The sequence below is a fragment of the Micrasema longulum genome, unplaced genomic scaffold, assembly GCF_059751315.1.
Source record: "Micrasema longulum isolate JH-2025_06_02 unplaced genomic scaffold, ASM5975131v1 h1tg000162l, whole genome shotgun sequence".
In the NCBI taxonomy this organism is placed as follows: domain Eukaryota; kingdom Metazoa; phylum Arthropoda; class Insecta; order Trichoptera; family Brachycentridae; genus Micrasema; species Micrasema longulum.
In genome coordinates, this window is record NW_028277367.1 from 141147 (window position 1) to 165330 (window position 24184).

Genomic DNA, 24184 nt, shown 5'->3' on the forward strand with positions numbered 1-24184 from the left:
AACCCATATTACGAGATAAACATTTGAATGGACATCAGAAGAAGGTAAGCATGATGCGGAAGACAAATGTCATAAGACATGAAGTTTTGACATAATATACAATTTAATGTGAATTAAGCGTGTCTATATGTATATTATGGTCATAATATATAATACATTGCGTGGTTTTTACACCGCTTTTGAGAATTACGTGATCCTCTTTTATTTTCCTCCATATTTTACTTGGATATTGGCTTTGAATAACATTCTTCAGACTTATATGGCTTGTTAGATAAATGTGTCTTAGCCAAATATTGAAATAACCGGAATTGATATTAAGAAAAGTTGATTTAATTTAGCACAATCATAAAATCTAGAATATTATAATTTGGCAAAGTATCTTAAATAAAATACTATTATTGGATGAAATTCTACTTTCATTTTGAAAAATACATACAAGAGTGAATAATGTGACACGTTTCGTCTTGTTAGGACACTATAAAAAAAATGTCCCAACAAGTTTTTTTGATAATGTCTTAACAAGACGAAACGCATCACATTATACACTCCTGTATATATTTTTAATACTAAAAGTAAAATTTAATCCAATAATAGTATTTCATTTTGGATACCTTATCAAATTTTAATATGGAATTCTGCCAATTAACTGCATACACAATAAATAGAATATTATATTTTGGAATTCACCTTTCGCTTCATTATTCTTTTGCATTTTACCAATGAACCATCATATTTAGGGTATGGATAAATGAGAGGCGTGAATTTGTATAAATCCATAATTACAATATTAACTTGTGCACACATAATTCTTATCTTGTACAAATCAAATCTGAATAAATTATTTAAACTTGTTTGGGACAATAATATTATTTGCTTAAAATATTTACACAAGATTATGAAAGTATTTCCCTTAAAATATTTTTTGGTTAAAAATAAGCGTAATAGTATTAAAATTTATTAAAATAGTATTAAAATTTGAAAGGGACATCATATAACGAATTAAAAAGCAGAGTTATTAAGAAGTTCAGGGTAGGAAAGATGTAGATGTTATATCATGCTAACATGTCTTAGTAAGATAAAAAGAATAAAAGAGATTGGCAATTTTATTTTCATTGTTTTAATAATCATTTCATAAAAAAATACATACAATGCCTTCAGTTCAATTGATAAACTACATATACACAAAACAATATATTTATAAGGAATACAAAATAACAAAACTCAGTTCCATCGATTATATCTGAAAGACAATGATGTGATTGCGTATCTTATTTTGTAATATTAACTTACCCAAAATTCATTAAGTAACAAAAATTCATTCATTTATGGAGAATTTTACATACAAATACATGAAAATTGTAAGAAAACCCGAAATTACTAATTTTATATTGCTTCCCCGATATGTAATTTGATTAATCTATCGTTTTCCACAGGCGTATTTCCAAGTTATCTTAAAAAATATATTTTAGTTCCTGTTCATAAAAAAGGTTCAAAATTGGATCTTAATAATTATAGACCTATTTCGCTAACCAATTTCTCAATTTTTTTTGAAAAGATTATGTTTAAAAGAATATACAAATTTCTTAAGAAATTCGGTTATATTTCTCAGCAACAATTTGGATTCAGAAAAGGGCGTTCAACCACTACTGCCGTTTTATCTTTCATTAATGAAATATTGAACTCAATAAATGAAAATAAAAAAACAGAGTCTTTTTGAATCTTAGTAAGGCTTTCGATAATGTTGACCACATACAACTATTAAACAAACTAGAATATATATGCATATGTGGTATTCTGTTACAATGGTTCGAATCGCATTTACATAATAGAGAACAAAAAGTTGTTAAGCAAAAAATAAATGAAATATCTAGTTTTAAAATTTGTTGCAACAGAGAGGGAAAACACTTTTGAGAAGGGAATATGGAAGTCTAGGCATTTACAGGGCTTATGACCTGTCATTGGCTGGTTTAAGTGGCCACTTCACACACTGTGTAACATTCACCAGTCTGCCTATGTTTAAATATCCACATTTACAAGCATTCAGACATACTCAAAACATTGTTAAAATATCTCATATTCAAGAAACATTTTAATCTAATTGTAAAATTGTGGAAAAGGGTGAACCACAAGGTAGTATTTTAGGGCCTCTACTATTTATAATTTACGTAAATGAACTACCCAAAAGTGTCAAAACACACTGTACTATTTTTGAGATGATACAGCATTATTTTTTGACTGCACGGGTGATTTAAATAATATTTCTTTAGATATAAGTGAAAAATTATATAAGTAAACAATCGGTAGCATAAACTATAAACCTATATTTAAATACAGAGAAAACAAAAATTATACATTTTCAGCCAAACCAAGCATCCCCATAAAATTATTTAATTTTTTTTTTTTAAATAATTAATTTTTAAATAATAAAAACAACTTCAAACTGTTCTCTTTTAGGTATTAAATTAGATAACCACTTAAACTAGAAAGAACACGTGAAGACTGTTGTAGCTAAAATATGCAGTTATGTATTTGTACAAGGTAAACTGAATATATTTTATTAGCTATTTGCTAACAATTAATGTGTTATGTCCACTTATTATGCATATGTACATTCAATTTTGAAATATAATATTATTTTTGGGGTAACTCTACTAATGTACGGGATGTTTTTAAAATTTAAAAAAGACATTTAGGAAAATGGTAAATGCCGATTACCTGGCAACATGTAGACCAATTTTTAATAGATTAAATATATTAACGGTGACAGGCATTTATAAAACGGAACTTAGTCTTATTGTTAAATCAAGACTTGAATATTTTAGTACACAAGAAAAGGGCCACTTTCATAACACCAAAAATAAAAGTAAATTAAAAATTCCATTGGCGAAATAATAATTTATACAAAGAGGGCCCATGTGCAAAGTAATCAAAATTTATAATAAGTTTACCAAAGAAATTAAAGAATTAAATGTTTCTATAGTATAAATGTAAATAACGTAACCAATGGACACCATATTTTTTTTACTGTTTGTATTTTCTTAATTTTTTATCTATTTACTTTATTATTATTATTTTTTTAATTGTTTAATTTTTTTTTATTACTGTATTTTTTATTTGTTTTTGGTCAGACTGTAAGAAATTGCCAGTGGCAATAAGTCCGCCATTTAACCTGTATACCTTTGATTTATTTAGGAATAAATATTTAAATTGATTTATTTTTGTATTTATCACATTGTATATATTATGGTAAATAAAGATTTTTATTGTTTTAATTTATTATATATTCCTATGTTATAAGTATTTAATTACAAAACTCTTTTAAAATATAATAAACACAAAACTGTTATAAAATGGTGGATACCTATTTGAAATAAAACATGGAAGAAAATTTTGTAGAAACTAAACTGAAACAATATCTTCCAATCTGGCATTAGAATATTCCATTTTCAATATGAAAACAATATTGTCCGGAAGACTCAACAATTAAAATAAAACTTATTTAAAAATTTGAGAATTTCGTCATGTTTCTAAAAATTAGAGGAATTTTATAGCTCCTTTTGACAAAACTAACATTTGTATTATTGTTGAAGTGGAGATCTTATGGTGAATATTCTAAATTACAATGATTGTTATAACCTTAGAGTATATACATATATAGAGGGATAACAAAACATTTTACCAATCCAATGCATGTTGCCGGTTATAGCGGACTCATTTTTTACAATATGTTCTAAATGAGAGAAAGGGAGACAAAAAAAACCTGTCGGTACGGTCCTCATTTTTTGTTTTGTAGTCGATTTTAGAATTTTACGATGCTCTTTTTTTAAGTACGCGGCCAGTATTGTTTCGAACTGTCAAATGCTCTGTCGGTATTTTGATGATTGTTTAACGTATTTAGTGCTAATTACATCAAAATTCATTATGCCGACTTGTGCCATGAAAGGATGTTCAAATAGAACTGGAAAAGGGAGAAAACGCTTCAGTTACCACAGGTATTTATCAAATATTATACATTTTCAAATTAATACGTTTTTTGGTAGTTTTCAACATAAATGCACCACTATTTTTGTACTATCATTTGAACAATTATTATAGCATTTGTTTATGTGTAATTCAAATACCTTATACATTGGATTTATGTGATTTACATAATTTTTTTCAAACGTTTCAATCCAAATATATCTTAAAATGTTCAAAACATGCAAACTCGACGACCTTTTACCGAGTCAACCGACATCTAGAAATAATTCTTTCTCTTTTTATATCACTGAAAGAATATGAAATTGTCGTTTATTGAATGTAACTAAAAGAGATGACAATACATCTGGGCCAATTTTAAATGGTATTTTTATGACCACTTTTTGGGCGGCTCTTATAATTAAGAATGCCAGGGCTGTGCATTACCTTAAAATATTACGTATTTACTTAAATGTTATTTATTAGTGTAATCATTTTATCATTAAATTTATAAGCATAATATAGTTAATTAAGGTTTATTTTTTTGGATTCCCGATAGATGAAATAAGGCGAAATAAATGGATCCATAAGACAGGGCGGAAAAATTGTCCCCTGAAAATAACAATTGGGTGTGTTCCAACCACTTTCTATCCATTAATTTGGACAAAAACAAATTATTTGGTACGTGTAATAAATGGTGCCATACCCCCCCCCCCATGTTTTCAAAAACCTAACTCGCTATGGGTAAATATACATTTATTTCATATTTATATACCATAAAGTCGAAAAAATCAGTGTACGTGCATGAGAAGATGTATAAATGTGGAAGAAGCGAGATCTACATGCAAAGACAGAGTGATATGGTGTTCTATCCTCTCTGTCTACCTCTTCAGTGAAACGGCGTGATTTCTCCAAATCACCAAATTGGAAGTGGTATCTTCACTCTATACAAAGATACAAGTTTAAATAAAAAAAACTAATACAGATTACTGTTTTCAGTTTTCAAATCAAACAACGAATTCGGAAAATATTTTGGAATTAGAGACCCCGTTTAACCAGTTTTTAAAGATGTAAGTTACAACCTGCCGACAGCGTAAGCCAATATTTTAACAAATTGGTTAATTTTCAAAATCAATAAATTTACTTTATTGCAGTTTTACTTGTATATGTAAATGCATATTTGTTTATAAAATTAATTTATATACCCAACAATGTCATTTATAATGTTTATTATTGCTTACTTTAATGTATTAAAAATGTTTTTAGTAAACTTGTTACTAAATTAAAATAAACGTCTTTATTGTATTTCCTACTCCCTACCAATCTCTGTAAAAAATCGCCTAAGTCGTGCATTTGTGACAATCCTGTTTTATAAACATCTGGAAACGAAAAACGTCTTCACTAAACAAACGACCACGCCCCCTTTTCAAAAATTCTTACAAACTTTGGAATAGTACGGACTCTAAGATATATATACTTTAAGGTTATAACCCAGTGTTGTTTTGTTTATTTTTAAGTTTTCTGGCAGAAACAAAGTATGACACAATTATTTGTGTAAAAATATTTACTTTGAAATTGAAATGATCATTTGTTTCATATAGTTTGGTCCGCCTATATTTTATACCTCTACAAATATTTTGAATAAATCAAATAAACCACATTCTAGCCTCTGTTTTATTACAGATTTAAATAAACATTCAAACAAAAATATAGTTTAGTTTTTTTAATTAATAACTAATGTTATAATTTGTTTCATGAGGATGTGTGGCCCCTTTGAAATTGTGGAACTATGTACAAATAACACCATTACGGAACACTACATTCCATGGAAAGATGTCAGTTACAGACCTACCAGTTTTTGTGAAACTTAAAATAATGCATAAACATTTTTTTTAAATTAGCACCACAAGAGGTATTTATTACTAGTCATGACCATATTAAGATATTAAAAGACGGAATCTATTAGAGAATCAGATAAATTATTCATTATTCAGTTGTGAGATTCTCATATTATCCCTGTGAGTAGATGTTAGACCTATATTTTGTATGTCAATTGTACCCTTGTAGAGGTTTTTTTTTTGAGAATACATATGTATTTATTTTTAAGTAATAATGTCAATTAAAAATGGCATGGACCGAAAACAAAAAACTGGTAATTTTAAACTGTATGTAGCACACAATATGATCGTATTTTTATCACATTAATAATTTATTCTGTTTACTCAAATAATATAATTAATATAACATCACATCTAATTGCTTCAAATATATATTATATTCAGAAGGTTTCATGTAAAGGTAAAACCCTAAATGGAATGTTTTATAATACAAAAGGCAAAGAAACAAAAACACTATCGACCTTAAGGTGATTTCACACATCAGTAAGTTAAGTTGTGTCAAATTTGAACAAAGATTAAAACTTTTTTTAAGCTAAAAATATTACAAGGTAAATTTAGATTTTAAAACAATAATAAAAATGTGGCCAGTTATAAAATTATTACAATAAATGATAACACTTTATTACATTTACAGAAATTTATACAATTCACTAATATTCCTAAAATCAACAGATTTAGATGGTTGTATTTGCTTCTGCGCCCTTCTGTTTCTATACACATAAATACAAACTAACGAAAGACTTTTGTTACTTATCAAATGACTCTATACCAATTGAAATAATAATACTTATACTAAAATAAATAATTATTTATATATCTCTATTACATTATAAATTATGTCTATTAACAGCGTTCATATAGTTATCACACAAAATATTATATTTTACAGTTAGGCCAGCCAAGGTAGGACGGTCATGTATTATTTATTATGTATATTTTACTCGATGCCTATTTTAAAAAATATTTATGTTATATTTTATAATAATTATATTTGAAAAAAACAATGTGAATACACGATATAATATGTTTAATATTACTATCACAAAATTTAGTTACGAGTCTAATTTTTATGAATGTCATTTGTATAATAACTTGGACCACAAAACGTTTTGTAAATTTTCTTAAACAAATGGTAAATCGATTTATTGCATTCTTTGAAACTCAATAGTTCACTGATCAGCTTATTTGTATCATTGAATTTCATAGTGTAATATTTTATCAGTCGCAAAGAATTCACAACTATAAAGCAATAACGATGCTTTGTTTTCAGTATTTTATTTTGAATTCAATTTTTGATATTGAAGATTTGGTCAAAAACCTCAAACTCATTGATATAATTAAGATTATGTTACGTTAATATGGTGCAGTAATTAAATATTAACAAAAAAAGAAATACTTGAGTTCTTATTATTTACTCAAATATTAAAATTTTCAGACCATTTCCTAAAAGTCGTAAATAACTTGTGCTGGAAAAATGGAAATCGAGTTATGGTAGAGTGGGATTTGAACCTTGGACCTTTGGCCCGTGAGTCCACAATACTACCACGGACCGCAACCCAGTTCATGAGATCAACAAACCGCTGGTGATGCACTCTAGTATTGACACAGTCATAGAAAACACAAACTCGGAGTAACACTCTTAGTGCCTAGCTAATTTACGTAATTGTGTGAATGTGTAGCAACCTGATTAAACAAACCATTAAAAAAATATATTTAAAAAAACATAAATAGTTTAGCTGAAGAAAACTAGTCCTAAAAATATGAAAAAAAAAACTATTTCAAACAAATTAAAAGATTTTGTTATTTTCAATAAAGAAACTAAACCATACTTTATATGTAAACATTGTGAATGTACCAAATCATAAGAATATTTGCACATTAAAAATAATAATGCTTAATTCATTGCACAAACAAAAATCATATGGGTTCTCAAGTTTATTTTTATATAGAGAAATACATTTTCAAAAGTGTTATTAGTCGGATTGACTTGTTATAATAAAATAAGGCTCGTTTTAAACAATACCTCTAAAAATGCAGCTGTAACAGTCATCTTAATACAAGAATGTCCAGCTTTTAAAAAATAAATGCCAAAACTATTTTTCATAATTTTCACATAATGTCTAGTATATATTTATTTCAATACTCTATTTCCTAGATTATAAGATGAATATTTTTTTCCTATTTTGGTGCCTCTGAAGACATTAAGATGCTGCATTAAAAAGAAAAGTAATTGTGAAAAAAATCGAAAAAAGCATGAATATATTTGCAGACAATGACTCGTTGAAAGGTGATACAGAAAAAACCGACACATCTGAAGAAATTTTAGACTCTGGTGGTGACAGTACATAAATAATACACCTATTTTTATATTGATTTTACTATGATTACCAGATTGTCTTTATTTGATAAAGTTTTTTTAAATGGTATTATTTTGGGTCTTATAATCGAGGAAATACAGTCCGTAAAATGAAAATTCAATCATTTGTGTGGGACATTGTAAGAATAAACATTTGATTCGTTAGATGAACAGTGTAGTTTCTTTATGAAAAGTCCAGACCAGTAAAAGGTCCATTGAAACCAACAACAGTAACTTACTTTTAACGGGATTAGTGTATGGACTAAATAATTATAAGGAATGCATCTCATTGTGCATCGAGTCCTGAGTGACATGACCCTATCACAGATTAGCGCGGAAGGTAATCAGTTCCCATTGGGTGGGCGAGTGAACGCCGCCTGTGGCCGAGCCAAGGTGACTCTGTTGTGGGACTCAAACAGGGTGCTGCGGTACGTTGGTGGGGGCCCCGCGGGGGCTACGGAGCTCCTCCGGCGCCACGGTCGCCACTTCAACGAGCTGAGGTACAACCAAACCACAATGCAGCGCTTCACATTACGAAGGCATGGCCACTTTATCGACAAATTATGAAAATTTTTCGCGAAACATAAAAACCAGTTTTGCAAAAATATGTATTATTATAATGTTACCCCCTAGGTGAGTGATGGGTAATCTTTTTAGCTCAACGTATCAAAATTCTGAAAAAACCTGGCTTGACCCGGGCGGTATAATATGTCACATCTGGGAAAATGAATAATTTTTGCAGCCCTAGTAAATGAAAGGGTTTTGTTTTTGAACTATTTATTTATTATTATCAAAATTGAATGAATTGCTTTTGCTAAATCTTTAATTAATATACGAACAAAGAAAGCGCATTGCAGAGACATTTTGACACACGGGTTACCCATCACTGCCCATGGCTATTTAATCTTTTTCTGTTCTAAATCTAGAAAATGTTAAATCTGAGAAAATTTTCAGCATTTGTCGAATGATATTTAAAAATACCTTATAAGTAACACAAAATCCTATAATAAGATCATATTTAAAATAACTTACGCTAAGGGTGATCGAAAAATCTAACATGGAAAACGTGAGTCATTTTTTGTTCGCCGTTTTAGTAAAATTCCCAATCCCTTTTTTTATTCCGTAAAAGCAAATGTTCACACTCCACAAACTAAATATAAAGATAACCAGACAACTATGATGGAAAGTGCAACGGAGCATGCAAATTAATAAGTAAATAATCAAATAACATAATATAAATATGATATAGTTACAACATGAAATAATCTACGGCAAGGAAATATAAAAAAAGAGGCAAAAATACATCATGCAAACATGATTACTAAGGCATAATTATCTACTTTCTGATACTGCATTTTATATAAAACATACAAAGTACAATAGTTAAAATTACTACAGTAGGTAGGTACTATTTTGATGGTAACATACATTGTGCTTTTATTTTATAATCATTACTTTGAAGCCTACCAAAAATTATTACAATTTTCAATAATTTACTAGAAATTTTGGCAAAATATGTAATGTACAAGAAATATATGCTTTATTTACAAACATTTTTGGTGATAATGTTCCATATTATAATTATTGCATCACAATTGCATGAGATTTATCTTTAATAATAAAATAAAAATCATTTATGTATGTAAGGAATTTTGCACATTAATCAAGTTAGATTAGTATCATGTTATGTTGGAATTGTATTATTATTATCATTATCAATAGATTATTGGAAGCGATGTAAAGAATTTTGAAAATGATGTAAAGAAGATTAAACATGTTAATGGAATATTTATTGGCAATATTTGTCAAGAATATAATTATATTTGAAAGTTATTTCATAGTTCATAATTATATGTATTTGTTTTTAAAGATGTAAATACTTTTTACTATTCAGAAGACTATGGATTTTGATATCTGTAATTTATTTCTAGACTTTTGGTGAATTTCAAAAGAAGGCCATTTCAAAATAATACAATATCTTTAATAATACAGAAGTCCCGATTTGGTGATGTGTATTTATTTGATTTTGTCATTTTATTCAAATATTAAAGTATGTTACATTTTTTTTAGTTATTTGAACTAAAATTTTTAAAAAGATTTTCACCAAAGCAAGTTTGATTGCAAACAACTTCAGTTTAAAAATATTAATCTATAAATTTATGTAAAAAAAAATATATATATATATCATTTTATTTTATAAAACTATCATTAATTAATGTATATTTTTTTAAATATATATATATATATATATATATATATATATATATATATATATATATATATAAATATTATTTTATTAATATGAAAATAATAGGTTAATTAATATTTAAAAAAGCATATTATTGAAATGGTCTTCCCTTGTATACAATGTGTAGGCTCTGATAATAATAAAGGTCCTATCAATTTAAGAAAATAAACTTACGAATGACGGTGCTGATTGCTCAAGATTTCCTCAGGATCAGCTTTTCGAATTTCGCTTTCTCTCACAGCTTCAGTTAGGCTTTTGAAAGCGGAGTTATGAATTCTGAGGATACACAAAATTACAATCAATATACAAACTGGTTAAATTAAAATATAAAGATGGAACTGTAAATTTTTAAATGAATACGTGTGTTATACAAGACTAAAAAATATTTTATAACTTTTATTAGGTATTTAAAAATAAACAATAAATACAACTGGACATGAGCACTTTGAAAAATGAGTTACTTATTTTAGCTTATTTATTTTTGCAGCATAAAATTTGCCTACTACTGCATGTTTAAATAATATGTGAGAAATATATTATTATTTAATTATAATCGCGAAAATAATTCATTTAAACTATTTAGTTGTGGTCCTGTGGCTAGTGTTTCGGACTCATGGACCAAAGGTCCATGGTTCAAATCCCACTATACCCCAACTTGATTCCATTTTCTAATAGTGAGTTATTTACAACTCATTGAAAATGGCCCTCAAAATTAAATATTTGGGTAAATCATAAAAATGCAAATATTTCTCTTAAAATGTTTTTTTATTAAATATTTTGTGTTTTTTTTGTACACATCATCATTCCCTTTCCGCACCTAATGGTTAAAGCGCACTGCATTGGTACACCAATCGCAGTGTATCTTGATCATTTTTGTTACATGAAGATTAGATGATCAGTCTTACACTTCATGTAACCAGTCCAGGGACTATGAAAATATTATAGTGTGAAAACACCCTTTTAAATAAATATTTCATATCAAATATGTCGGGAATCGAACCCGAGACCTCTTGAATGGAAGGCAGACACGCTGACCATTACACCACGAGGCCGACACTAAAAAATAGAAAACAATTAATACAAAAATAATGAAGTACATAATATTTTTTCAATAATTTGAATTCAAATACTGCCAAGTGCCAAACATAATACATTTTAGGTATGCACTTTTACTTTATCATTAAATACACAATGCCATACAGAAAAAAAAAGTTGTTTTGGCATTTGGTGGTATTGGGTAGAAAAGCGATTTTTAATTTTGCATTGGATTTACATTTAATTTTGAAGATCCTGTAGTAACTTTTCAATGTTGATCCATTGGATAGCAACAGGTTCTTATTAGATTTTTTCTGAATTGAATTTTACTTTCTTTGGTATACATATATGCATCATTATTGTGAAAACACATTCCTATATGGGGCCAAAATATTCCTAAGGCACCACGAATCCAGAAGATAGGATCATCAAAGGGATACAGACTGGGAAGGAAATGGAAGGGGTTAGCATTTTAGGAAAATATAGAAACAAATAACAAAAATGTTGCACAACAAACGCAAACTAATAAAATGAGTATTATGTATTTATGGGAAAAGTATGTTCAAAACAAATGGATTGTGGTACAGCAGCTTGTTTTATACAAAATAGGGAAAACTCTTTGGTATTTTTGTTTTATTTTATGATTATTTAAAAATTGATGTAACACGTTGTGACGAATATATTTTGAAGTAGTCACGGGGTTTAGATTATGTTAGCAACACAGTCGTATTGTCTATGATGAAAAATTCAAGCGCTTAGACAATGGACGGTCGGACACTTCCTTTCTGGTTAAAACTTGCAAAACACACAGGCGGAACGGACGCCGCCCAGACTTCAGAGAGATTACCTTTATTATTTTTAAAGGAAACCGAATTTGGGGAAATTTGTTTAAAATAGCATATCACCTTTTGTAAACCAACATTGTTAAAGCACGGTGATTGTTTTTATATTCGAACAGGTTCCTTTCTCTTTTCCTTCCTTTACTTTTAATGTGTTTTGATGCATGCTTAGATGGTGTGCCAATAACATTGTTTTTCTGACATAAAACAAAGCTAGTATTTCTAGCCTGAGTTTAAATGATGTTGGTGGACATTGATTGACTTTTGATCTGATATTTGGGTCTAATATTCCGCCGGTACAGCCAGCTTGATGTATGAGATGGTGACAATAATCTGTCTTCAATGATGACTTTTTATTTGAAAGAGTTAAGAACTGGAATGAACGAGCCATAAAGCAGAAAATAACTTGTTCGTCATTTTGATGGATCCAGCATGAAATTTTATTCGATTCTTAGGCCATATTTTGCACACATTTATTTAAGTAAATTTCATAAATATATGACAAGACAAGTGAATTATTTCAATATCTTTTATGAATGCATAAATATTATACGATTTTATGTCGGGAAATCAATGCTTCTATTTTTTATTTGAAAATTCGAGGAAAAAGTATTTTTATTTGAATTTTGCATTGTTGTTCTATTTTACATCTGAGGAGAGGGTGAAAATGTTATGCAAATTTCGATTTGTCTCATGTATTTGCTTGACGGATCTGGTTGGTGGATGGAAAGTATGTGTGGGTGCTCTGCCCCTTAACTTCTACATCACAATGTTTAAAATAAAGTGATGTAGTGGGTCCCATGTAGGCAAAACTGCCCATTCTACGGATCTCGCATTCCACATTTGATGACACATTTAAGTACATATATATAAATGAAATCCATATTCTAGAATATTTTTTTAGTTTATAAGTTTAGAATGCAGAGGCGAGACGAATTGCAAGTAACTTACACTTTGATGGCAATATCGGGAATAATGATGGCCAAGGGAATTAGAACAAGTCCCATCCAAAAGGCGGGAGATGAGAAGAGCATGGAATCCATTCCAAGCATTACAGCTCCCAAACCGAGTGTTGGCCAGAAATGACTAGAATCACAAAATAATTTCAATTAGAGAAACATTATCTAAGTAGTAATTGTTTAAATTAAAAGTGATTTTTCTCGAGCCTAGATGCTCTGAATTGTAATTCACCACTGTAATTGGACGGCTTAGCATATGCAAAGTTTCCAACCACTCTGAAACAACTTCACTCAAATATAAAAATAATTGTTTCATAGCAGCTATACACAGCTACAGTTATAGTTTAGTTTTATTTAGTTCCTATAAATTTAGTCGACGGCTAAAATTTCCCCCCTTTTCCACCACTACTTAGATAAAGACAGCCAGAAAACAAAATCCACATGTGAAATATAAACCTTTTATTTCATCATAAGCAAAACAACGATCAATTTTAGGTTAATTCGAGAGGCTCAATAGTTCTAGATAAAACTGTAAAAATTCCCACTAAAAAGTAAGTATGTATAATATTGACCTAGTCTTACCTGTATATAGCAACAAAAATAAACCACATCAGAAGTGAACCCCAAATGGCTACGTGAGTAAGCCAAGTCCAGGAGTTTGTAACAAGTCCAGCTTTGAAACAAACGGTCATCACCACATACTGAAATAGAAATAAATATGATTTTTTTGAAAAAAAACAGAGTTAGAAAAATAGAAAAAACGGCAGAGAATCTGTAAGATTATATTAGTAGTGCAGGAGAAAAAACTGGTTGCTAGCATAGGACCTAAGGGCTTCCTCAAACTTGGATGTTCTGTTCTGTAATTGACTACCACAACAATTATGCTTCTTGGCTTGTGATGCTAAAACAACAAATAAGACCTCGCTTTCTCTAGATTCATACATATTCTTATGCACGTACGCCGATTATTCCTAATTTTGAGTCCATCTTCAAGTATTTGTTGGATTTGGTCGTTGCCATGTTTTCTTCAGTCTTACTAGTTTTCTGCATCCATCAACATTTGCATCATAAATCCTTTGTCGTTTTTTCGCTGTCTATTCGCTCTACATGTTCAAAAAAGCTTTGTCCATATTATTGTTTTTGTAAGCATAAGTAAAAAAACTCATACCCTCCTTAAATTTATTTTTTTTAACATATGCATACCTAAAATTAAGTCGGGAAGGAAAAAATTACCTTAGCCTGCCAACTTACTCAAAGCTAGCTCTAAGAAACTTTACCTTCCTGGCTCCTAAATTTTTTAATCAACTTCTGGCAGCCATAAAGAACTCTACAAGTGCCAATTGCCAATGTATTTATGAAAAATGTTTGCAATTGGCTGCTGCACATCGATAGGGACGAGGTTGTCAATTTTTTTGAAAGTTTGAGATTAGCAAAAATCAACTAATTTGCTTCCTTCCATGAATGAATTTGCTTTTTATACATCTTATTATTTTTATGTTTTTTTGTTATGTATTTTCATATGATTTAATTTAGTACTCACTGCTATTTTGCATATTATTTAATACTCTCATTTGTTACTACAGTATAGAGTGATTTTGAAACCACATCCCAATTATCATTTCAATTATGTTTTTGTATTTTTTTTCTATTGATTTCAATGATACTATATTTTGCATATTTGATTATGCATGAATCTTAATTTGTATCATTTATATTTTAATATTTATTTCTGATTATTTTTTTACAGTGTCTTCTTTGGAATTTTATTATTTATATCTTGTTTCTCTGAATTGTTATTTGATAGCATCACATGTTATTCTAACTAACTAACTAACTAACCATCACGCCATTTCCCCGGAGGGGTAGGCAGAGAGGATAGAACGCCACACCACTCTGTCCTGGCACACTTCCTTTGCTTCCTTCACATTCATACATCTTCTCATGCACGCACGTTGATTATTCCGACTTTTCACATGACCTAATTTAATTAATTTGTATTACTATGTATTTTTTATTATTAATTGTAATGGCTTAGCAAAAAAGGGCTTAATAAGTTCATTAATATTTAAACGAGTTTAATTAAATAAATTTGAATAAATGCATACCTAAAGCATTTACATAATAAATATTTATTTACAGAATTGTGGATACCTAGACAAAGTAAACTCAAATAATTTATTAAATTATTATAGACAATATCTATGGGCGGGGAAACAGTAAATGTTTTTTTTTTTTTTTTATTTGCTCATCTTGCAGTATGCAACTATGTTCACGAGTGTTGCAAAACACATAGGTCAGAATAAGGATAAGTATTAAGTATAAGTATTAAGGATAATATGGTCATTGTACTTTATTACACAAAATATATTTAATAGTTATCGGCTACAAAAAAGTTTGCTCAAAGAAGAACCTTTTTTAACTTTATGCCTCAAACGACATAACATTGAAAGCTATAACTATGTATTCCCGATTAATATAAATAATTCAATTCCTATAAGTACGGAGAAAAAAACGATATTCTTTCAATGATATATTTGATTCCAGCAATGTTTGAGACACAAAAAACTGTCTCCTGAAAAGTAAGGCATTTACTATATCACCCATAGATATTTGAGTGGTATTTTTGTGAGATATCACCTCAAGAACACAGCTTAACTACGTATTTTTGTACTAAGTTGACTTACTGAGATTTGTGACTATCTTTTAAAGTATTTTATGTTATGAATAATATATACATAGACTGTACATACATTAAACTGCATCTTCAGTGTGATTTTTGTGAAGAGCATTTTGGGCGAGTGAAAGTATAAAATTGAGCTATTAAGACTTACTGTATAGACATAATTTCCCATGACAAGATATCCCCCATCTCTTCCGTTTCCCCATAGAATGTGATTCTGCGTAACAAACATCGGCAACCAAAAGAGAAAAACTGAATGGATAAGGGCGTTGAACACCCAAACCCAGAACACCTTCACATTGAACAAAACTCCACGTTGAGAAGGAGCATATAATCCTGGGTGCTGAAAATGTAAAAATTAATTAAAATATTATAATGGATCAAAATACATGAACTATTCATAAAAACACAATTTCATTTCACTCTCCAAATTATTTCTATAACAATCAACAACATTCAGAGACCAGATAGACCAGATACATACATTAGGCGTGGTGGACAAATTAATGCTTTTAAAATTACATAGGGAAAAAAATTAATGTTTGCACAGTAAGTACCTTTAACATAGTTTCAGCTGAACACACTTTATCAAAAATTCCCATTGCAAATGGGGGCATAGCGGTAAATGCAACGTTGTATAACCCAATAGTCCACCTTTCAAACAGAATTTGGCCGGACCTGAAATAAATCAACACAGGCAAATAAAGAAAAAAAATAGATATAATAAATATTAGTTATAATTGCCCAAGAATAATTGAGGGCCGTTTTAACAAAGCGAAATATCTACAAAATGTAAATTTTTCAGGAGAAGGTTTTTTCATGTTAAAAATAAAAGTATTACGATTTTAAATTTTAAAAAAATTACTGTTTATAGATATATAAAATCCTTACACGTGTACTAAAAATCAACAATGTAGAATCGGTCAAATTATTTATTAAAAATGTTCTAAATTCACGAATTTTCACAAAAAATAAATATCTACATATTTTTGTGATAGGAATGTATGGAAAATTGATTTATGTTGGGAATTAAATAAGTTTACTTTTGCATGAAATCATTTTAAACTGTTTTTTTGTAAAATTATATGTCTACTGACATATCTAAGTACCTATGTAAATATACACATTTAGGTATTTACCTCCTATATATTTTTTACATACATAATAGCACAAATAAAGTGACATCAAAATATATTTCAAATAATATTATTTTATTATTATTATACTTCTTTTTTCTTGGCCAAAATCATGTTTTGTTTGTGTTTTTTTTTCGATTTTAAAAAACTTAACACCCCAAAAAAATATGTAGATATTTCGCTTTGTGAAAACTCTATGTAGTCTGGTTATTTCGTTTTGTAAAAATTCACAATATTTGAACCGCTACAACTTCGCATATATATCGTTTTGTTTCACCGATCGATAAAGCTCACATAGAAGAACCCATTTCAATAAAAAAACGCATTTGGTTTTTTTGTAGAAATTTCGCTTTGTGAAAACGGTCCTTAATTAAAGTATTAATAAATCACATATTCAATTCATATTTCAGAAGGTAAATAAAAATACTCACCAACCAGAGTAAATGGCAAACCACAATTCAATAACATAAAGGCAGATGTTTTTGTAAAAACTATACAAAATTAGTTTGCACATTCTGCTATAATTCCACGCACCATGTACCAAAAGCAATCGCAGTAGAAATCGAAACTGGAAAATAAAAATACCATTTGCATACATAATTGAATATCAATTTATTTCGTTTATATTAATTCTCAAGATGTTGTAACTCAACAAAGCATAAATAAATAAATATATCAATCAGTTATATGCTGTAACATATTTAGAGTTTCAGGATTGCATTTCATGTTGTGCATAAAAGCATGGGTCATAAATAGTCACATACATATTTGGTACAAAAATCAAAATCGAGTCCAAAAATATATAATGGCAAGAATTAGAGGCAGAAGAACTAACACGTGGATAAGAACGAGATCAAAGGTCACCGATGAGGACCACGGGGTTGCCAACCAGAAATGGACTTACAAAGTCCTGGAATGGTGACCCAGAACAGACAGAAGAAGTGTCAGCAGGTCTCAGGCAAGGTGGTCTGATGACATAAGACGGGCTGCGGGTAGTGGTTGTACGCAGTTCACTCAGGATAGGGAGATTGAAGAGGGAGGCCTATGTTTACCATTGGACACGAGAGGGCTAATGATGAAGTAAAAATAACTCACCTGAGCTATACTGTAGTCGGAAGCACAAACTGCCTGCAGTCCTTCCATACCCGATATCCCGACTCCCACAGCCGCTCGCTGGATCATTGCGACATCGTTAGCCCCATCTCCAATCGCCAGAGATACAGAGTTGGTATGTTTCGATACCAACTCAACCACCTAAAGAAAAACATTGTTACTAAAATATAACAAATAAATATCATCGCTATAATAGATACAAATAAGAAAAAATGGGAAAATTTACCTCTGCTTTCTGTATTGGAGACACTCGGCAACAGATTGCCACCTTACAAGATATACAGAGATCCAGAAACTCAGTTCGGAGATCGCAGCTTAGTGCGTACTTCAGTGTTTTTCCATCAATAATCAGTGCAATGTCATTTGGCTTCTTCAGGTTGTCACCTAAGTCTGCATTGTGCCTTAGTATAGTGTCTCTAGTGTGCTGAAAACAAAGCAACAATATTATAACCGATGTTCTATAATATAATGGTTGCTGCAGTGAATAAATATTTACTAGTCTTACATCTAAACTATCTTCGTTCAATATTAATAGTGGCATTCCTTGAACTATCAGCCGTGCGGAATATCCAATATTAATTGCAGTCTCTTGTTTGTCTCCAGTTAAGATCCAAACATTTATATCAGCCTTTATAAGTGCCGCTATTGTTTCAGGTACTCCGTCCTGGAAAAAATCATCCAAAATATTAAGTTGTTGAATCGATTACTAGAATCACACATTAACAAGATCATTAAAATTTTTACCTGCAATTTATCTTCAATCGCAGTCGCTCCTAAGAGCCTTAAATTATTTTCAATTAGCTTGGCAGCTTCTTCTATTTTTTGCTCTCTGTAATTCATTGACGTTCTGGCTTTGTGGTATGTATGCTTCCATTCCTACAAAGTAAAATGACATGGAGATTACTTGATGGCTACAAATAATGTATCATATTTAGTAAAGCAAATTTTCTAAGCGTATTTACCTCATAGAACTGTATGGGGACATCAGCTACAGCGCAGCAAAGGGTTCGAAGTCCCTCAGTAGCGAAGTGCTCTAAGTGACTGAGGGTTATTTCTCCGTACTTCTGACCTTGGGTACTGAGTCTCTCATAGATAACAGTGTCAGCTCCCTTACATAATAACTTTATTTCCCCTGGAAATTCACATATTAAAATGGTGTAATAATTTATTAGTCAGATACAGAAAATTTTATTTTGAAAATAATATTTACCCGTAGGAGTCCTAACAATGACCGACATTCGTTTTCTAGTTGAGGTGAATTCAAGGACATTTAATATTTCATATTTTTCTCGATTACCCATTATAATAATCTCAACGAAATTTGGAGTCCGAGTATCAAACACAAACCCAAACTTAGATGCACCGAATACAAGAGCTCGTTCATCTGTAAATATAATATAATATTAACCCACTTTATGTCGGAAAGGTAGCTCTACTCGCACCCCCGACTGGTGCTTATCAGCGGGAAGGGCAGAAATAGCCGCTACGCCGGCTGCACTTTAAAGGTGGGAAAGGTAGATCTACTTTATTATTTCGTCCCGAGTATTTTATGTCAATGCTTCAAGAAGCTCTAAATTACACATCTATAAAAAATACGATAAACTGTTGTTTCATTTACGTACACGACATGTGCGTCCGTCCATAGATTGTATGGAACCAATGCGTCTCTAAAAATTTGACTTCTGAAGAAGAATTCACAAGTCCGCATGTGCCCAGTTGAATTTGAGTTAAATATGCCAATTTATACGTTTTAACTTACTTAAACTTACAAAAAACTTACTAAATATTATCAGGCATCAACTAAGTGGTCAAAAAGTTTTAGATCACGCAGAAGAAGTATGATTGGTCAGTAAAAAAAGTGAAAAAAATTAAAAAAGAATCTATTATTTACTAAGCATGTTTCTTTCATCCAGTCTTCATATGTTAATGAATGAAATAAATTAATGTATTCAAATAATAAAATATTGAAGTTAGATAGTTAACCAATGTGAAAATATTCATAAAAAAGTAATAATTATTTAATTATTTCCCGATTTTTGCCCACTAGATTAACCTGTTATATTGTAGAGAAGCCCGCATAAAATGTGTTAATATGATAGAACAATCTGTGGGTACACAATGTTCATAATATGGGATAAAAAAATGTGATTTCTACCATGAGCGGTAACACTAAGTGATTTGATTACAAGACACAAATATAAAAATAATTCAATTATAACCTGGAGAAGCAGCATGATAGTTAATTTCCCCATTTTCATCTTTCTCTGGAATGACGGTATGGCACACAGCTAGGAGTACCATAAACTCACGTATAACAGATGCAGTTGGATGATTTTGCTTCAGATTTTGGTAAAACATGCTTTGTTCCAAATCTTCAGGGGAGGCTGGTGGAGAATAGAGAATTTCCGCTATGGAACATCTTTTAAATTCCATAACATTCCTAGTTAATGTGCCCGTCTTATCGCTAAATATGTACTTCACCATTCCCAATTCTTCGTTTAAATTGGAGGTTCTTGCCATAGCTGGTGTGTTACTTTCTGCGTGGTACATTTCTTCATCCATCGAAATGAAAATTGCCTGTATAATAAAACCATCAAAATTGGTCACAATTTACACAGAAAACCTTTTAATATAATGAACACTAGAAGTTCAAGTAAAGACTGGTTCAATAATTAACATAATGTTTGAAGGAAAAACAAGAAATTTCTACCTGCATAAATCTAACTATTTCGGCTGTAACTTGTAGAGATATTGGAATCAAATTGTTGTATAAAATTATAAACGTGAGAAGATTGAAACCAATATTTTTGTTTGTAGTTGCTGTAAATAAAAGAATTCACTTATAAGAATTAAATTATTTGAGAATAAGTATATTTTTTTTAAATACAGCTTTATTTTTACTCACCCTTTAAACCAATATACCAATCACTATCCATTCTCTGATTGGTCCAAACTTCATTAAGGACAGCACTGAGAATGCAGAGAACGAGGAGTATGACAAATAGCATGAGGATCTGTGTATTGGTGAGTCTGTCTACTGTGGACCTTTTGAGGGGTGCCTTGGTAGAGTTCCTCATCAACTTGGAGTCGTGTCCGGTATATATCACTACTCCGAATATCCAAGATGTATTCCTCAACATGGCCCCGCGTAGTAACATCTGATCGGGACCCAGGGGTACAGTCCTAGAATAATCCATTTTGTTTAAAATAATTAAGAAAGGGTTAATTTATTTTTATGCATTTAAATTTCTAAAGGATCAAAGAAGGTATTGAGTATATAGCAAGACAAAAAATTGTAAAAGACAGATTTTCGTTAAAATCATAATAAAAAATAAATCTAAAATATACTTGTAAATTAAAATTTTATTTAAAAACATCTTGTTAGCATTAAACGTCACTCACTTAAAGAGACATCTAAAGGGATTTTAAAATAAAATAAGGACACGGAAATGATTGCAACATACTTTTTATTAGTCTCTTTAAAGTTTCCTGTGAACTCATAGAGGTGGCGGTTAGGTTGCTCGCACTCCACGGTGGCTGAGAAGCGCGACAGATCACCCGTCTCCAGGAGTCGGGCAGTCTCTGGGTGTGCTTGGCGGATCTTCAAGTTGGTCTCTCCATCCAGGTTAGATGTCTCGATGAAGGAAATAGCCTGAGGCTCACTAAAAAACAATGGTATTTTATAATTTCTGGTGATAAAAGGTTTAGTGAACATAAATGTAAAATTTCTAAAGTTTCATTTTTAATGAAGTAAAAAACCGAAAGAAAAGGTAAACCTTCCTGTGAATTACCTTATTGTAATTATTCTTCTTGTATTCTCCCCTAGATCAGAGTCCAGTCTACAGGTGCATATTTCATGACTAGGAAAGATTTTTTTTCCCTTTTTCCTTTCAATTTTACCTAACATTATCAAGCAATAGATTCCATATTTATTTCTTCTAGCAAAATGGCTGAAGAATTCCAGAGGTAATAACTACTAATAACTAAAGAACTGCCAATTTTTACTAACTTTTACTGAAACTGTTGTGTGGGTTTTTTACTCATCAAAGGAGTAACAAATACAATAATATTTTTATAGGCAAAATAAAAATACCTTGATGAAATGAGAATGAGATCAGCCGGAAAGAAATCATCTTTCTGGACCTTACAGATATCTCCAACCTGAAGGTGTCTCCATTGAATCTTTTGCCATTGTCCATCTCGCAATACTTCAATATCCCGGTGGTTGATTTCATCATCAGCCCTATGACGTTTCTACAAAAACATGATAATGTAAAGTTAATTACAATTTGTAAAATCATAATATCAATGGTCCCAAGTGTATTATGAAATTACTAAGAATGATATAGAACTTTCTTATAGTATTAAGTTTATGTAGAGATTATCAACATAATAATTAGCAATTATTGTGTAAGAAAAAATGTGATAAGCAATGAGAAAATAAAATTAATCTTCTATAAATGTCAATAAAATTTTATAATCAACATGACCTGGTTTTGTTTTACCTACGAAGTATGTAAGGGGGAAATGTTTCAGAATTGGAGGTGTTTAGATTTGGTGATGCTCGATTTATAGATTCCTAGTACATATTTTAGTTTTGTATGTGAAACTACCCACAGAGAGTATATAATTAGGGATAAGAGATTGGAGAGTACATAAGTATTGTCTCTCTTTTCTTTGCCTCGCTCCCGAAAAACAAGACGTATTTTTGGTGACACTCGTGATTAGGAGCAATCATGATTTTTACTTCTAAGTCCCACAAACCGAATCAAAATAGGTAAATTGTTATGTGAACATATGGGATAAACAAGAGAGGAGTATAGTAATAGTGTAGCCTGCCCGTCTAGTAATAGTAACAAGTTATAATCAGTACCCAGTCCTCGGCTATTTCCTTGATAGCGCTCACAGCAAGAATAAAGACAAGAGGAGTGAGGGTGGTCCAGCGACCGGTGGGGGACACATCCGGTATCTGCTGCAGAAGAGCAATGAGGAGAAAGAAGCAGTTGGAGTAGCGACGGAACTGCTCAAACAGGAAGCACGGCACAAAGCTTATGGTGCTGAAAATAAAAAATAAAAATATCAAATAATTATATTTTTTCAAATTACTTATTCAAATACAAAATTTTATTTTAGGGCTAGGTATTTCCAACTAGTTGGAATCAATTTGCAGTATAGCAAGGTTCAGACTTTGGACCACTGATCCGTGAATCCACCAAAACTACCATGAGACCACAACCCGGTTAAATACAATTTGTTTACATGTAAAGCAAATTGTTTTATTTTTTGCACCATAATAGGTCAAGAAGCCTAATAAATTATAGTGGTGAATTAGCGAATATACACATTATGAGCTAAAAACTATCTTACTCTTCAAGATCCTCGAAATAAGTACGACTTGTTATCATATTTGAAATCCTCGATTCACTCGTTGATGCGCCTGAACTATTGAGCTCTATAACATTTAATATCCCAACAAGAAAACCTAAGATAAAATTTACCTTTTCATACTGAAGACCATAGAACTAATTATGGTTTTCACTCCGCCTTGCCTGGAATTCTGAGATCCGCCGACAAATATCTCAGTCTTAATTTCTTGATAACAAGTTGTCTTCTTTCGTGAGATCAGTAAATGAAATTATAATATAACCATCTCTCTTCCTCTTCCATTCTCCTCTAGTCCAATTTCGTTCCCCCTCTTCCTCTTTTACAGATTGATGGTTTCGTCTACATTCTTGTACCTTTACTTAATAATACTACGTCTATTTTTTTTCTATCATTTAATTTATATTGTTCTTGTAAATGCCCACTGGGCATATTGTGAGCACACACCGAAAACTGACCAAGTAAAAATTCTTGTTTGTTGGAAAACCAAGATTTAAGGTTTTACATGGATATTTAATTTATTTTTGCACCACAACATACATTACATTACAATTACAGTGGTGAATTACAGCAACTAAATA

General features: G+C 30.4%; 1 protein-coding gene across 7 annotated transcripts in view; it reads right to left on the bottom strand.

Annotated features, from left to right (window-relative positions):
• The window catches only part of ATP8A (ATPase phospholipid transporting 8A1), a 154477-nt gene that overhangs the window by 2169 nt on the left and 128124 nt on the right, over positions 1-24184 (bottom strand). For 6 of the 7 annotated variants that reach the window (XM_088242730.1, XM_088242729.1, XM_088242732.1 and 3 more), the window contains 18 exons: positions 23095-23278; positions 22315-22475; positions 21686-21883; positions 21127-21404; positions 20932-21041; positions 20441-20798; positions 19432-19605; positions 19184-19353; positions 18966-19097; positions 18727-18885; positions 18448-18645; positions 18204-18362; positions 17540-17676; positions 16530-16650; positions 16124-16315; positions 13875-13993; positions 13285-13419; positions 10634-10735 (listed from right to left, as the gene is read on the bottom strand). In XM_088242730.1, the coding sequence (XP_088098856.1) occupies positions 10634-10735; positions 13285-13419; positions 13875-13993; positions 16124-16315; positions 16530-16650; positions 17540-17676; positions 18204-18362; positions 18448-18645; positions 18727-18885; positions 18966-19097; positions 19184-19353; positions 19432-19605; positions 20441-20798; positions 20932-21041; positions 21127-21404; positions 21686-21883; positions 22315-22475; positions 23095-23278 (3087 nt within the window). Of the gene's footprint in view, positions 1-1101; positions 8707-10633; positions 10736-13284; positions 13420-13874; positions 13994-16123; positions 16316-16529; positions 16651-17539; positions 17677-18203; positions 18363-18447; positions 18646-18726; positions 18886-18965; positions 19098-19183; positions 19354-19431; positions 19606-20440; positions 20799-20931; positions 21042-21126; positions 21405-21685; positions 21884-22314; positions 22476-23094; positions 23279-24184 lie in introns of those variants that run through there. The other variant, XM_088242731.1, reaches the window with a different exon arrangement.